This window comes from Nycticebus coucang, chromosome 3 (genome assembly GCF_027406575.1).
Source record: "Nycticebus coucang isolate mNycCou1 chromosome 3, mNycCou1.pri, whole genome shotgun sequence".
In the NCBI taxonomy this organism is placed as follows: Eukaryota; Metazoa; Chordata; class Mammalia; order Primates; family Lorisidae; genus Nycticebus; species Nycticebus coucang.
The window spans coordinates 22,301,870-22,319,557 of NC_069782.1; the positions used below are offsets into that span (position 1 = coordinate 22,301,870).

At 38.9% G+C, this 17,688-nt stretch overlaps 1 protein-coding gene across 5 annotated transcripts in view; it reads left to right on the top strand.

Moving 5' to 3' along the window:
- The window catches only part of ANKS1B (ankyrin repeat and sterile alpha motif domain containing 1B), a 1,177,049-nt gene that overhangs the window by 185,114 nt on the left and 974,247 nt on the right, over positions 1-17,688 (top strand). For all 5 annotated transcript variants that reach the window (XM_053582560.1, XM_053582555.1, XM_053582557.1 and 2 more), the window contains exons 4-5: positions 633-929; positions 17,541-17,616. In XM_053582560.1, the coding sequence (XP_053438535.1) occupies positions 633-929; positions 17,541-17,616 (373 nt within the window). The remainder of the gene's footprint in view (positions 1-632; positions 930-17,540; positions 17,617-17,688) is intronic.

Sequence of the window (17,688 nt, forward strand, 5' to 3'; positions counted from 1 at the left end):
GGCTGAAACACTTAAAAACTGCACATGTACTACTATGATAGTAGGTCTGTCTCTTAATCTATAATTATGTTTCAAAAAGATAGTATTTTATCTTGAGGCCAGAATGTCTCCATTCTCTTTGCAAAAGAAGCAATGATTTTTACTTACGTGGAAAATAAAATGAAACTTAATCTGAGAAGCCTATCTATAAGTCTTTTACTATCAAGAATTTACCACCTCACCCGTCTTTCTGAAAGCCGTTCTATGAAAGGTAATTGTCATTAATGTCTTTCATTAACAAACGTCATAGGGATGAGATGTACAGGACAGACAACCCTGGCCATCTGGGCCCACCAGGGCTGCTGAAGAAAGGGCTAAAATCACTTATCATTCTTGGAAGTGGGAATATTTGATGCAAGGAAAAGTATGATTTTTTTTCCTATAAAGCGATAAAAACAAATTACGATGTTTTTGATGTAACGCATGATGGATACTTTTGATTAAATATAAAATTCAATTAGTCATACTGATTAAAACAGATCAATCTTACACTGATATTTTCACAGCATCTCACATTACTCTTTAGAGATGTGGATCACTAATTGAATTTCTGAAAACATGCCTTTTGAAAAAACAATCTTTGTCTTAAACAGAACAATGAAAATGAAACTGCCCTCCACTGTGCGGCTCAGTATGGACACGCGGAAGTAGTTGCTGTTCTTCTGGAAGAGCTCACTGACCCTACAATTAGGAACAGTAAGCTTGAAACACCTTTGGACCTGGCGGCTCTCTACGGACGGCTCCGAGTGGTCAAGATGATCATCAGCTCTCACCCCAACTTAATGAGCTGCAACACTCGAAAGCACACGCCTCTCCACCTTGCTGCCCGCAACGGCCACAGGGCAGTGGTACAGGTGCTGCTGGAGGCCGGAATGGACGTGAGCTGCCAAGTGAGTCTTCTTTAGCCTCTGCTTTGAAGGCCATGCTGCTCTTGCTTTGCTGTGAGATACCGATGTGAAAACTTGCATATATAAATCTTGTAATCAAATTGTCCACAGGTATTTTCATAACTACAAAATTTATTTTGTATTTTTTCATGTCAAGTCAGAACTTACTTGTATGACTCTGCCACTGATAGGCGTAAGGAGGAAAACATGGGTGTACCTATAAAATAGCCTCAGTTAAATGCCAAATCCAAGCAAACCCTCCAATTTGGAACTTGGTTGGAGAAAAGGGCAAGAGTCTGTGTTAAGATATCTGATTTTAAAATCTTTCATAAAATATATACAGTGTGGCCATAAAGCACAGGTGCAATTTAAACAGTTACAACTATTAGTTTAAACTGCACGTGACCTTTATGGCCACCCTGTATTAAAAGAAAGCTGATATATAATGACTAACTTTAAGGTTTTCTAAAACACGGGCTGTTGGCCTATACGTAGAGCTATAAGGCATAACCTCTAACCTCAATCTAATTTGAGGGATAGACACATGACAAATTATTAATAGGGGGCAGTTTTGTGTGTATCGTTGGTAATGTTCCCTTTCTCCCAGGATCTAGTACACAGCCTGACGCACATTAGGAACTCAAAGTTTCACGACCGAGTGAATGAGACAAAATTCACTCTAACGTTCTTGGGTATAGGTGCTTTGTGTTCAGTATAGCCACACATTTAGAATTCAGTTCTCACAGCTGTCCTGTGGGATTGAGAGCTATTACGTTCCAGTTAAGAGATGAGGAATCAGATTCAAAGGCTTAAGAAATTTGCCTTTATACAGCTGATAAAACTGGAATACTATGTATGAATTTAGACTTACTGATTAAAGTCCAGGTCTCCTTCCAATAAAACCTACTGTCTATCCATCACTAATGAAGGAATGATCACCGTGCTTCAGGGCAACCAGAAAAAATATTATTCAAGAGATGTGACTTGAGCTGATCTTTGGAGGAAGAATTTGGAGAGTTTTTGCTTCTCCAGAAAAGAAAAGGCAAACTACTTTTATTATGTCTTAAGTTAGTCCCAGCTCTGGGGCTAACTTTTATTTCTTTATTCTTTCATTCATTCATATACCCACCTCTCTACTTACCATTTTCTCCTCTTACGGTTGTTTCTCGGCTCCCGAGTGAGCAGCATTTTTTATCTTCCAAAAACCCTTTTGGTTCCTGTCAGATTGTGAGCTTCTCTGCTTTTTGCTGTACCAGAAACTATTGCAAAACATAATAACAACTTATTTCTCTCATAAATCTGGGATTGTTGAATTCACCGAAGCTCAGCTGAGTGGTTCTTCTAGTTTCGGCTGGGCTCTCCCATGTGCGTGGCGCCAGCTCTCAGTTAGTTAGGTTTCTGCTTCAGAGGCTGGCTAGAAATCGTCTGGAGTGTAGAGTGAGACGGCCACGTGTCTGTCATGGTTCAGCAGGTCAGCCTGGGCTCATTCACCCAGCATGTCTGGTTCTGAGAGAAAAGAGAAATGTGCAAAGCTGCTTGAGGTGTAGACTTGGAACCAACACACCATCACTTCTGCTGTGTTGGATTAGCCAAAGCAAGTCACAAAGATGACTTGAATTCAAAGGCTGGGAAAACAGACTCCACCTCTGGATTGGAAGAGGGTCTGAACTGCAAAAGGGGTCTGAATTCCAGAGGGAATAAATGTGGCCAATTTTGCAAACAAACCTATACACTCCAGGTAAAATTAGCACTCAGCTGGGACGTTATTTTTCCTGGGAATTGCTCAGAGGTTGACCCCTGTATCTCCAGTCTTTTCTTTACTGAATTAAAAAAAATCTTAGACCTTCCAATCTCAGGTTTAAGGCTGGCACCCTGAATTTTCTTCAGAGTTTTGCCTTATTTAGTTCTTTAGATATTTCTAATAACTTTTCTCAATTTCTTTCTTATGCATTCAACTTTGGCAGCCTTGCAAATAAATACAGTAAGGGAAAAAAGTCTTTCTCGCTAAAGGGTATCGAAACATTGGGTAGATATGTGTTTACTATTTCAGGTGACTGCTATTATAGGTGACTCACAAAGTTACTTCCCTAAAGGTTGTTTAATGATAAACTAGACTCTTTTGTCTCAATGTCGAATTTCTGTAATCTTTATTGCTTTGATAACACTTCAGGATTCTAAACTCGATTGTACAGACTACTTTATACTCAAGGACTTTCTCTATGACTGAGGTCACGAAGCCTCTTGGTGGTCATGGTCAAGATCTTTTCATGTTTTGTACTAGATTTTGACCATGACCAGAAGGGAACGAGTTTAGAGATACAGTTTTACATGTGTATATAGCATATCTTTTTTTTTTCTTGTGCTTTGTGCTTTTGGAGAATAAAAAATAAAAAAAGATCTCTGCACTAAATTTAGCGGAGGAGACAAAATTTACAAGAATGACTTCTGTACGTGAACTATAACAAACTCTAAAACAAAGAGCTATGAGTTATAGTTGAGAAAAATAAAGATTTTAAGAGGGAGAATGTGGGAAGATACTGAGGAAAGCGACATTTGAAGAGGTTTTTGAAAGTCCAACAGGACGATGAATTTCGAGTGTAATTTAGTTTCCGTACGTACATTATTTAGCTAAAGAATATTTTAAAATACTGTGTTTGAATGGAGCATATACCTTCTAAGGCTCCAATCTCATCCTACTATGTCTTATATTATTGCCAGCATCGTTTAGGTGATGGTTTAGATTTGCTACTGAGAACATTTGGATTTGTTGCTCATATGTGAGAGGAACGGGGCATAGTACATTCAGATCATGGTGAACACCTGCTCAAAAGCATCAGGGCTGGTACCTGAGTAGGTGGGGCAACCTTTCATTTTGCTATATAACCTCTTTTATTGATACTCTGTCTACGAAGAGTTCCAGGAAGTAAAACTGATAACATATTTCTAACATATATCTTAATGAGATGAATTTTCCATCAGATATAGTTAGACTCTGTTGATGTTTTGCTTTCGTTATTATTGTTTTTTTCATAGAAGACATTTCTTTTTTGTCTCATTGCTTTTTCTGGGGTGAATATTTAATCTTATTACTTAAATTACGTGTTAGCAACTTTTCCCCCTCAGATTCATCACAAAATTTTGCTAACATCAAGTAGCTTTATGTTCTCACTGGCTGACAGTGAGCAGTGGCAGCCAGTGACCTTAAACCATTTTAGTGGATTTTAATATTCATTAAATTGCTTTAGTTAACCAGTGGGGAGTTAGCAATATTAAAAGTAATCCCGTTTGATAAATTATGATAATGGATTTTTAGAATTTAATTGCATTCAAGTTATTATGAGTAAATCATTCAAATGTATAAGCTGGTTTTGGATGGTCTTATCTTTTCCTTGTAATAACATGTATTTTTTTATTTTTTATTTTATTATTATTTTTTTAGAGACAGAGTCTCATTTTATCACCCTCAGTAGAGTGCTATGGTATCACAGCTCACAGCAACCTGCAACTGCTGGGTTTAGGCAATTCTTTTGCCTCAGCCTCCCAAGTAGCTGGGACTACAGGCACCCACCACAATGTGTGGCTATTTTTTTGTTGCAGTTTGGCCCAGGCCGGATTCGAACCCGCCACTCTCAGTATATGGGGCTGATGCCCTACCCACTGAGCTATAGACACCGCCCACATGTATTTTTTAAATGCAGCATTTGTGTTACTCTTTTCTGCAGAAGTTTTGTTTTCTGTCTTATTTCTATGAACAATTTTCAATTATAACACGTATTTGAACTAGTAAACAATTTAATTCCTGTTTGGGCAAATTTTGCATTGTATTTATTTGTAAATCCTTCATTCTTAAAAGATTTCTTAATAAGAGAATCAATCATATTCAGATATTGAGAAAGTAAGGTCAAATTGGCAATTTTACCTTGAAACTAGCAATTATCTCTGTGGATTTTGAACTGATTTGGGGTGACCAGGGGGTGATGATGCTGTGTTATGCTGGTGCTTGTAAGTTTCTCTTATTGAAATTAGAGGAGTTAAAGAACTAGCCTAACATTAAGCCAGTGAGACTGTACACAGATCTTAAAGGGAATGCAAGTAAAATGACAGAAAATTTGATAAAGAGCGCAAGTTTCCCTGCTAGGAGCTGTGAAGATGCAAAGCTGAGTAAGGTAGATTTTGCTCTCAAAGGCTTCTAATGACAGAAGAAACAAGGTATTGTGCAAAGAGGAGTGATTACTTGATGCCTTTTAATCCATTTACTCTCTCACTTCCCTCAACAACAGTCTCACAACTTCTTTCTTCTTAAAATGTCAACACCTCCTTCTCTGTTATCTCCTTCTGATCATGACTTTGCTTTCATTTCACCAAGAAAACAGAAGTAGTCACTAATTTGCCAATGTATGCGTGTCCACTTGCCTTCCTGATGTTTTGCATGAACCTTTCAGTTTTACATCTGAGGCTGACTCCTCCACGTTGCATCAGATCCCGTGCCTTTCTTCAATTAGGGTACGTTGTTTCAGAAAATATTCTCTCTCTCTCTTTTTTTTCTTTTTTTTTTTTAGAGACAAAGTCTCACTTTGTCACCCTCGGTACAGTGCAGTGGTATCACAGCTCACAGCAAACTCCAGCTCTTGGGCTTAGGCGATTCTCTTGCCTCAGCCTCCAGAGTTGCTGGGACTACAGGTGCCCAGCTATTTTATTTTTGTTTGGCTGGGGCCGGGTTCGAACCCACCACCCTCGGTATATGGGGCCGGTACCCTACTCACTGAGCCACAGGCACTGCCCCAACATTCTTTCTCTTTAATACCGTAAGTTTTCTTTCTCAACTATATCCTTCTCATAAGAACAGAAAGGCAATTGTAACATTTCTTAAAAGAGCCTCTCTCTTGATCCCACATTTTCCTTTGAGTTACCATCGCCTTTCTCTGGTCCCCTTTAGAGTAACATATTTAGAAAGGCTTGTTTTTACTCATTACTGTCACATTTCTTTCCTGGGTGTTCTCTTGAGGCCACTCCAAGCCTCGTTCTTTGGAAAGTCCTTTCTTCTCCCCCATTTGTCCTGGTGTCCAGTGACTGCTGTGTTGGTGGACCCGACAGCCAGTCCTAACTCTTCACCTTACTCGATCCATCATCAGCACTGACAAAGTTGATTGTCTCTGTTCTTTGAACTTTTTTCTTTTCACCTCTGAGATGTCATCCCCTTTGGGTTCTCATTTAGTTTACTGGTGGCTGCTGCTGCTTTTTTTTTTTTTGTAATTTCAAAATGTTAGGGGGTATACATGTTTTATTTACTTGTTTTGTTTTTGTACAGACTGAATCAAAGTTACACATGTTAAACATGCATGTATAACATGTATGCCCTTCACCCAGGTAGGGTGCACTGCACGTAATGGGTGTGGATTTACCCATCCCCTGGCCTCTTCTCCCCTCACCTTGATTTCCATTGAGATTTATTTGCACTTAAGTGTTACCAATTAGTTCCAAATTGGTATGTGTGTTTCTTCAGTCTTATGATGTTTCACTGAGAAGAATGGTTTCCAGGTCCTTCCAGGTTGTCCAAAAATACGGTAGCTTGCCATTTTTTTTATGGCTAAGTAGCACTCCATAGTATGCAGATACCACATTTTATTAATCCATTTATGTCTTGGTGGCACTTGGGTGGTTTCCCCATTGATTCTGAATTGTGCTGCTGTAAACTTTTGAGTACAGGCGTTCCTTTTATAAAAAGACTGTTTTTTGTTTGAGTGTATACCTGGCAGGGGGATTACTGGATCAAATGGTAGGTCTACTTTAAGTTCTTTGAGATGTCTCCATACAGCGTTCCAGAGAGGCTGCACTGGTTTTCAGTCACCGGTGGCTTCTTCTTGAAGAAGATGCTGCTGGATACTCTGTAATAACCTGGAAGTTCTGTTTCATGTGTCTATTACCTTCCTTCAGGGATGAGTCCACATGTGGCCAAAGCACAAGGGAACAAGCCCAACCAACTAAGTACATTATGGGCTTCTGTTTGTCTCAGGCTGGCTTTGTTAAGCAAGTCACAAAGCGAAGTCTCAAATTGAAGGGTAGAAAAATAACTCCTCTCTTATAAGTGGTAAGAATTGCAAAGTCATATGGCAAACGACATATAAAAGAAAGGGCCTGTAGCCTGATCTTGCATGCTCCCATCCATGGTTACCTGCTCTCATCATCATGATCTCCGAGCATCAGAGTGTGCCTGGCCTCAGTGGGCAGGCAACTTTTCTTCTCTTTCTCTACCTACTTCCTAGTTGACCTCATCCAATCTGTTGGCTTCAAATATCATCTTTATCTACAAATACCAAGTTTATTTCTTCATTCTAGACTTCACCTTGACCTGTAAATCAGTGTATGTAATTGCCTACCTACTAGACTTACCTAGTGGAGGACAAATGGGCATATCAACCTTAGCATTTCCCAAACTGCAAATTTATCTTCTGTATTGCTTTCTTCCCAAATTTGCCTATCACCTAGTCTTTATCATTTCAAAAAATGGCAGTGTCATCCTTTTGGTTGACACTTTAGAGTTTTTTTTCCCGTTTTACATTCAGCTCTTCAGCAAATCCTATTGGCTCTGTGCTGAACCGTCTGCAGGATCTCACTACTTTACATCCCCTTCAGTATTACCACCATAAACCCTCTAATTTATTTTCCTGCTTTTTCCCTTGCCTCTCCATCGTCTTCTCAGGTTGAGTGGCTTACACAACAGAACTTTATTTTCCCTCTCAGTTCTGGAAGCTGGAAAGTCCAAGATCAAAGTTTTGCCAGTTCAGTCCTGGCAGGGGCTCTTCCTGGCTTGTTAGATGGTTGTCTTTTTGCTGTATCCTCACATGGCATTTCTTCTGTGCACAGATAGAGAGAGAGAGAGAGAGAGAGAAGAGAGAAGAGAGAAGAGAGAGTTCTCTGATGTCTCCATCTCTTCTTATGAGGGCACTAGTCCCATTGGATTAGGGTCCCACCCTTATGACCTAATTTAACCATAACTACTTCTGTAAAGTCCCTGTGTGCAAATATAGTCACATCATGGGTTAAGGTTTTAGCATGTGAGTTTTAGGGGTGCACAAACATTCAGTTCATAACAGACTTCCTTCAGTCTATTTTCACCAGAGCAGCCAGAAGCCATCCCATTAAGTCAGTTCATTTCACTTTTCTGCTTAAACATTTTCATTGGTTTTTCATCTTACTTGGAACAAAAGCCAAAGTTCTTCAGTGGTGGCAGGGTCTTCTATGACCTGGTTCCACTGTCTCTGGAAAGCTGTCTCCTATTGCTCTTTGCTTCCTTTAGCTTCAGCCACACTGACCTTGTTGGTCTCATTGGAACACACTATGTCCTGCCTGTAGGCCTTTGGCTTATTAACCACATGATTTCCTCCCCTGCTTTCTTCAGGTGTCTGCTCAAATATCTCCTTAGCAGGGAGGTCTTTCTTGACATATCTCACTCACCACTGCAGAAACTCCTTTTCTTTCCCTTTTAAATGACCTGACTTCTCTATAAAGGTACCCCATCCCTCCCAGCCTTCTCAGGCCAGGCTATATGCTTCATGAACAAGAAAATTTGCTTCCTACCCTCAGGAAGTTGGTAGATTACCAGGGATGACAGAAAATAAATACTTATACACACATAAAAACTGAAAATTTCAGTCACGTGATAAAGGAAAGAAATTGACTGCTACAATTGAAAGTGAAGAGTTAGAGGCGGTTTCTGTTTGGGGCTGACCTCAGAGAAGAGAGAGATGGAACCGTGGGATAAAAGAGTTTGTGAGAAAGAGAAGGTAGGGAGAGGAGAGGCTGGGTTAAGAATAGTTAGGTAGTTTATGGAAAAAAGTGGTCTGTAAAGAAGTTACAAGAAAAATGCCAAAGCAGCACAATTTCATATAATCAATTCATCCATTCATCGTGTATTTATTGAGTGCCTGCTGTGTGCCAGGCATTGCCTACTATGTGCCAGAGGATACAGCAGTAACAAAATTAGATAAAAGTTGTGCATGAAAGAGGGAAGATGGCTCTTCTTAAAGCGTGGAGTAAAGAAAAGTCAGATATGGGATAGAAGCTTGAAGTGATACAGGTTCACAGGGAGTGTCTTTTATTGTTTGTTCCTAGATAGTGGAAATGTGTGTATGTTTATGGAGAAATATTGTGTTGAAGACGCAAGAGGTGAAGATACCTGATGAGCAAAATTCAAGCAGGAGCAGGAAGTGATAAAGAACACACGTGGAAAATTATCTGTTTTTTGGTTTTGTTTGTTTGTTTTTAGACATAGTCTCACTTTGTCACCCTTGGTAGAAGGCCCTGGTGTCATATCTCACAGCAACCTCAGACTCTTGGGCTCAAGTGATCCTCCTGCCTCACCGTGCTCCGGAGTAGCTGGGATTAAGAGTGCCTACCACAACACCCGACTAATTTTAATTTTTCTATTTTTAGTAGAGACGGGGTCTTCCTTTTACTCAGGCTGGTCTCCAACTCCTGAGGTCATGAAATCTACCTGCTCAGGCTCCCAAATGCTGTGATTATAGGAATGATCCACGGCACCCACCCTGAAAATTAGGTTGAATGAGGAGAAAGACTGCTTCCTTTGGGATAGAAGCAAAGGGAGAGAGGATGGGAAAAGATAGAGGCCTAAAATCCCTACTTCAATAGGAGAAGTCTCTTTTCGAATGGGAGGAATGTTATTTCTGAATTATTTGAAGACACATTTTATCTTTTTTGTGCCATTTCCCCCCAGTTTAAACCTTCTCAAACCTTCAGCTGTTTCTCACATGATGTTTTTCTAGGTTCTTTGCTGTTTTGGATCCTCTTTTCTGGACACTTTCCCATCTGTCAATGGTACTGTAAAATTTAAATACCCACAGTTGAACACAATGCAGGCTACAGAAGAAACACTGCCCCCAACTTGTTCAGACGCCCATGCTTGTTGACAAAGGCTAGGATGGTATCTTTTAAGTTCTTTCTATTTACTACGAGAGATGCCCATATGGCTAATCGGTACCAGCCAGGACTGCAAACTGATGCAACCTCCATGGACAGGAGACTTTACTCAGGGGACTTGACTCCTGAGTTTCCTGCTGGTCTGCTTGTCTTTTCTTCCTTTACCTCCCTCCAGGTTGTCTTTATTCGCTGATGGTTACTTGTTATGATGGTTATGGGTCTTGACAATCAGAGTTTTATGGTAGACCGTGCTGTTTTCTGCTATCGTCACCACAATCATACTTTATGTCTTGTCATCCTTATTCTCTTTATTTTCTCTTTTACTCAAGAATTGGTCTTCCTTTACCTGGTCATCATCTTTTGCAGGCTTCAGGAAGCTTTTCCTTACAGTGTTAAATTTAGAAGGGGCACAGTGTAGCCGAGCTCTGACAGCTTCACATCACTTTTCTACCCACTGTTTTGGTACTTTGGTGGATTAGAATACCTAAAAAGCATTTAAAAACGCCTAGAAAATTCTGGATAAAATGCAACAAACAGCTCATTAAATGCACAACTGAGCTTCTATAGAAGTCAGGGAAATACAAAAGGCCAATAAAAAGACAGCTAAAGCCCAGGGCTGAAAACATGAACATCCTCTTCTCGCCCTCCTTCCGGCTACTTATCTTGTTTTTCTCAGCCTTGGTGCTACTGAGGCTTGACTTGAATAGACATTTCCAAGCAGTGAGAGAATTTCTTTTGGTTTCATCAGCAATTCAGTTCTTGATGCTAATCCGTCTATCATCTCAGCTCTTCTGACTCAGCTGTTTTCATCTCTGCAGTGTTCACAGGGGTTTTTGTTTGTTTGTTTTTTATTTTTTTCCTAAAAGGAGCTGAGATGTGTACTTCATGTCTGGGTACTGGATAAATCTTGAAATGTTTTTGTGTTATCAACTGCACGATTGTCCAGTTTGAAAATTATGTTTATTTTAAATGATTATCTTAAACAAAATGGAGAAATTTAATCCATAGGAAAAGCAAGCCTGAAATCCCGGGGCAGGAAGATTTGGGTTTCCCCAGCCATATTTCTTTCTATACATTCTACTTGCTTGTTGAAGGTTTTGGACTAGCTATTTCATGAGAAGACAGTTTTTCAAGGTCTGACCATGTACAGGTTGTGGGTCTGAGGCAGACGGCTGAGATGTACAGACTAGTGCTGGTCTGAATGAGAAGTTAGAGCTGACGAGAGTATGAGAAAATGGAGGGTACAAAATGACTTTTTTTTTTTTTAAAAAACTTATTTTACCAAAAATTATTTGGTAAAATAATTTTTTCTAATCTCTGATGAAAAGAATGCAATGATTACAAAATAAACCTATGTTTAGAAAAGCCCACAGGCTTGACATATTTAAATGCTATGCTTTTATTGATAACACTGTGATTCCTGGTACCATCATTACCTTAGAATTATGAGAACAGTTTGTCCATTTTGACAGTTCTCATGCTTTCTTACCAAAGAAGCCAATTATATCCACCTCGAATTTGTAAGAATGGAGCAATTTTTTTTACAGGCTGAAAATATGTTGATCATCTACTAACCTTTTCTATTTTTATTCCAGGATTCTGTGTCGCCTTGTCCATTGTATGAAAATGCTAGTTCCCTTTAACATAGCATTTTCATCTTAGAATACTGTAAAGGCTATAAATGTATGTAATTTTAAAATATTAACACTACTGACATTATATTCTGAAATAGTTTTCTGATTGCTCTTTTAGTCACCATATTAATGATAATAGTTGTGACTTTACAGTTTAATAAAACTCTTTAAAAATCTTATTTGTTGTATGTTTATCTCATTTGACCTTCCCAATAACTCTATTAGCTTTTTGATTTTATTTCGTTTAGAGGATATGTGAATTTTCAGTGACATTAAGTGATTTTTCCCAAGATTATACATCCAGAAAATCATTGTTCCTATAGGGTGGAGGTTATGTATTTTCATTGTCTAGAATACAGTAGTACCCCTTATCTACGGTTTTGCTTTCCATGGTTTCAATTACCTGCGGTCAACCATGGTCCAAATATATTAAATGGAAATTCCAGAAATAAAATAAATGATACATTTTAAACTGCATGCTATTCTGGTAATGTGATGAAATCGCTTACCATCCTGATTCATCCTGCCTGGGACATAAATCATCCCTTTGTCCAACATCTCTATGCCGTAGATGTTTACGCGCCATTAGTCACTTAGTAGCCCACTCGGTTGCAGAGATTAACTGTTGTGGTGGGTGCCTATAGTCCCCACTACGTGGGAGGCTGAGGCATGAGGATCTCTTGAGCTCAAGAGTTTGAGGTTGCTGTGAGTGAGTGCTATGATGAGCCACAGCACTCTACCCAGACTGTCTCAAAAAAAAAAAAAAAGATTAACTGTCTTGGCATTGCAGTGCTTGGGTTCAAGTCACCCTTTTTTATTTAATAATACTCCCCACCCCCAGCAAAGAGCAGTGATGCTGGTAATTCAGATAAGTCAAAGAGAAGCTGCAAAGTGCTTTCTTTAAGTGAAAAGGTAAAAGTTCTTGAACTTAATAAGGAAAGAAAAAAAGTTGTATGCTGAAGTTACTAAAGTCTTTGATAGGAATGAATCTTCTACTCATGAAGAATGAAAAAGAAATTTGTACTGGTTTTGCTGTTGAATCTTAAGCTGCAAAAGTTAGGACCCAGGGTGTGATAATGGCTTAGTTAGGATGGAAAAGGCCTCCTAGCACTCTGGGACACCAAAGTGGGTGGATCACCTGAGCTTAGGAGTTTGAAACCAGCCTGATTAAGAGCAAGGCCATCTCTACTAAAAATAGAAAACATGGCTGGGTGTTGTGACAGGTGCCTGTAGCCCCAGATGTTGGGGAGGCTGAGGCAGGAGGATCTCTTGAGCACAAGAATTTGAGGTTGCTGTGAGCTATGATGCCATAGCACTCTACCCAGGGCAACAGAGTGAGACTTGATCTCAAGAAAAAGAAAGATGGAAAAGGCTTTATATTTGGGGTGCTTGAAGACACGAACAGCAACATAGCTGACTGATGGCAGTCAGGTTTAATACTACCTTTGATTTTAGGTGTCTACTGGGGTTCTTGGAACATAGTCCCTGTAGCTAAATGGAGACTATTGGAGTTCTTTTTGGTGTTTATAGGGCCCATTATCCTTTATCAAAATGTATGGGAAACCAAATTAATGCAAAATCCAGATATTTTTGTTGGATTTTTAAATAGTTTGTCTAGATGTAGCTTTATCTAAACTCACCCATATTTCTTGCATCTCAGATCCTTTTTTAAATTATAGACGTTCTTTCAATTAGGGTCTGTAGCCCTCATTTTTAATCCGCATGAAAATGTTTTTATTTTGCCCTCTTCTTTGAAGATAGTTTGGCTGGATATAGAAGGCTAGGTTGAAAGCAACTTTCTCTTGACAACATGAAGATTACACTTTTTTTTCCTAGATTAATTATTATTAATTATTATTAATATAATATTAACTGAGAAGTCAGCTATTGATCTAATTATTCTTTTTAGACAATGTTTTTTCTCTTGGAGTACTTTTATTACCTTTATCTTAGGTATTTAGTAGTTTCACTATGATATTCACCAGTATATATTCAGTACACTTATCTCGCTTTGTGGTCCTCGAACTTACTATTGATCTTATCAATCCTGGAAGTCAAGTTCTTAGGCATTGACTATTACTTACCTCTATCATCTTCTAGAACTCTGATTAGACATATGCTGAATCTTCTTATTCTATTCTGTATTTTACATTTTCCATCTCTTTATTTCTTTGTATTGCCTTATATACTTCAAAGATCTGTCATCTGGTTCAATACCCTTTTCTTTAGCTGTATCATATACATGTATGTTATTAAACCCATTCACTTAAAATATTGTATTTTCCATTTCTAGAAGTATTGGCTCATTTTATATCTGGCCAATTTTGACATTTGACAATTTCTAATTTTTAATTTGTATTTCTTAGAGCTTTGTCTGTTGAAACTCTTGGAAGCTTGAGCTTAAAGTATATTTTTTTCAGAGAAGATTTATATCTGCTTCTGCTAAGAATTTATACATGTGTCTTCTAGTAGTACTACAAACCCAGCCAGGAATGCTTCATGCTGCATTTGGCTCAGATCTGGAGTTCACTGAGGTTGCATATTTTTTGCTCCATACTCCCCATCTGGCTGTAGAATTGTGTTAAGGAATTCTTAGGGGGATTTATTTCTCCTCACCTTGGGCCTAAGGTCAAGATACACATTGTTTTTTCCTCTGTGCAACATGTCCCTCCCCTCCCCTTCCCTCCCCTCCCCTCTCCTCTCCTCTCCTCTCTCTCCTTCCTTCCTCTATCTCTCCTTCCCTCCCCCCTCCTTTCTTCCTTTTCTTTTCTTTTTAAATTTTCACTGAGGATGTTGTTCTTTGGAGTTTTTAGGGTTTTTCAGAAGTCACTGATCTACCTGCTCCATTCACACTGTGAATGGTTGGTTCAAACCCCCCAGAGCACTAGTCTACCATAGGTTGGCAGATTCCCTAGACCAGATACCTGTTCCATTGCTAACCCCATGGATTGGTACTTTCTTCCCCCACCAGGCTCTGTGGAATTCCATTGCTTTTCCCTTTCAGCCTGTATTAAAAATATTATTTAGCTTGTTTTTTAGGATAAAGTATGCTATGTCCTACTTTATCCAACATCAAGTCCAAAATTCTGTGATAAGTGGAAGCAATTGAATTAGTAAGTAGAAAGTTGATTGAAAAGCACAGAAGGAGAGTGAGCAGAGTTAGATTATTTCAAGGCAGCTTTTTCAAGGAATGGAAAAAATAAAATGTTCATGCCCCACACTGAAATATTTTTTTGTAAAAGCTGTAGTTTTTTTTCCCTTCAGCATGATGCTATATATTTATGACATTATTTTTTACTTACATTTTTATTGGTACGTATACATGCAATGCCTGTCACATGATAATTTCAGTTCATTTCAGTCCTGCCTTCTTGAAGGTCCATTCCGACCACAATGAGAGATATTTGGTATTCCTCAAGCCTCCTTAACACTGCACTTAGAAACTGTTTTAGGTTGGGTTAGTTATTCAACAAACTTTCAGTAAAGAATTCTTTACAGTGTACATTATTCTACAATGATATTTCCATTGTAGATTGAGATTAAAATCCCACATGAGAGATCACTTTTAGTACAAGGGGACAAAATTGCCATATTGACACTATTCAATTTAAATTATACATACACATGTTTAGAACCTGCTCACATTTGTTAGATTCTTGAGAGAAAAGAAAGAAAAACCCCAAAGGAAACTTTAACATTTGTATCGCTAAAAAAATATCCTCTTTGAAATCTTCCTTGATCTTTCTCAAGGCAGCATCCATCTCATCTTGTACTAACAAGTTTTCCTTTTTTTTTTCCATCCTGTGCTTCTCCCTCCCTCCACCTTTTGCCTCAAAAGAATCCCTGAACATCTACATTTTAAAGTACTTTGCGGGGCATTGTGGATACAATGTGAAAAGAAAAAAAATAGATGTGACTTGCATTTCCACTGAACTTACAGTTTATTATGGGGTAATATTTATGACAATCACATACAGCTGTAGTGTGGCACCATGAATGCTGTGATAAGGAAAATACAGATAGGTTTAGAACACACAGGAAAGGCACTGTACTTCAAGGGCCAGAGAGGCGTTCCTACATGAAATTATGGTTAGCTAAGATTTGGCATACCGTGTAGGTCAGCAGTTCTCAAAGTATACTGTTTAGAGTTTAGCTCCTCAGTATCACGGGGGAACTTGTTAGAATGGAAATTTTCAGGCTTAATCTCAGGTGACTGAATCAAACTCTGGGGAAGAGGCCCAGAAGTCTGTGCTTTAACAAGCTTCCCAGGTGATCCGATTCATGCAGATTAACTAGATGTAATGGTGGATGAAGAGGGCTGGGGACTGGAATCAGCCAGGCAGAGGGACTGGACGTTGGGACCCCTGGGGAAGGAAACGGAGAATGACCCTAGCAGGAGAGAGGCCAGCAGGCCTGGAGCACAGGGCATGGGGGCTGGCAGAGGGCGGTGGCAGGAGTGGTGGAGAAAAAACACCCAGAAAGTCATCTGGGTTTGGTAAGATGCATTAAGTTGTTTTTTGTTTATAAGTTAAAATAAACTTACTATTATTTTAATTGATACATAATCATCATATACATTTTGGGGCATGGAGTGATGTCTCCATACTTATATACAACATATAGTGACCAAATCAGGGTAATTAGATTATCACCTTAAGTACTTATTGTTTCTTTGTGAAGAAACAATTCAGAGTCTTCTCTTCTAGCTATTTGAAAATATACAATAAATTATTGTTGGCTGTACTCACCCTTCAGGACTGGAGGACACTTACTCCTCCTTTCTAGATGCAACTTTATATTCATTAACCAACCCCGGGCTATCCTCCTGTCCCCCAACCCTTTCATCCTTTAGTAACCAACTCGACTCTCTACTTCCGGGGGCTCACATTTTTAGCTCCCACATATAAGTGAGAACATGCATTTATCTTTCTGTGGCTGTTTCACTTAGCCTTAGATCCTCCCGGCTCATCCACGTTGCTGTGAATGATGGGAATTCATTCTTTTTTATGGCTACATTAAATGGTTTAGATTTCACTTATCATGAATATTTGTGGACAGTCCCAACTTATAATGATTTGACTTAATGATGTTTTGACTTTGCAGCATGAAACTGTCGCAATATCAGTGTACTTTGATTTTGAATTTTGATCTTTTTCCAGGATAGGGAAATGTGGTACATGAGATATTCTACACTTTATTGTAAAATAGGCTTAGTATTAGATGACCTTGCCCCACTGTAGGCTAAGGAAAGTGTTATGAGACTGTGTAAAGTAGCCTAGGCAAAGCTATGATACTCTGTAGGTGTATTAAATGCATTATCATCTTACGGTGGGATATTTTTCTTAAGTTTTATTTAATCATAACTGTATACCTTAGGGGGTACAATATGATGATTTGATATACAATGTGGAATGCTGAAATCAAACTAATTAACATAGCCATCACCTCACTTATTTCTCACTCTTAGTTGTTTTGAAATGTACCCTTGCACTGTGTACACCAGGTGAGATCCTGCCGTGTACCCACCCTCCATTATAGTGGGTTTAATCAAGATGTAACCCCCTGGTGAGTCTAAGAGCATCTGTATTTATAGACCTGTTTCTTCCACTAGAGTATGAATATATGAGGGCCAGGGTGATATTTCCGTACCTCAGAACATCTTTCACCAATTCCTGGCGAATAGTTGGTGTTTAATAAATGTATGCTTGTTGAACATAAGGCTTGAACAAAAGCCTTATGAGGAAGGCATTACAACTCTTAGTTCATACTTAGCGACAGCCCAGGCAACGAGGAGGTGAGTGCTTACTAGCAAGGTCACACAGCTGTTCAGAACAGACGGGCTTGACAAACCCAAGCCTTTGCATTTTGTTTTTAGAATCTCTTCTTGATACTACCTGTTTGGGGGGCGGGGAGGGACCACTGAGATTACAGAAAATATGTGAGAATACATAAAATAACAGGTTTTTAAAACTTGTATGTATTCCAAATGCAACTATGCTTTTTCCCCCTTTTTTCTTTCTTTCTTTCTTTTTCTTTTTTCCAGACAGAAAAGGGGAGTGCACTTCATGAAGCAGCTTTGTTTGGGAAGGTGGATGTTGTACGAATTTTGTTAGAAACAGGTAACTCTTGTGATTCTCCATGGAGCTTATCTTGCCAAATGCTATTTCTGTGTCAGGAGTAAACGAAGGAAA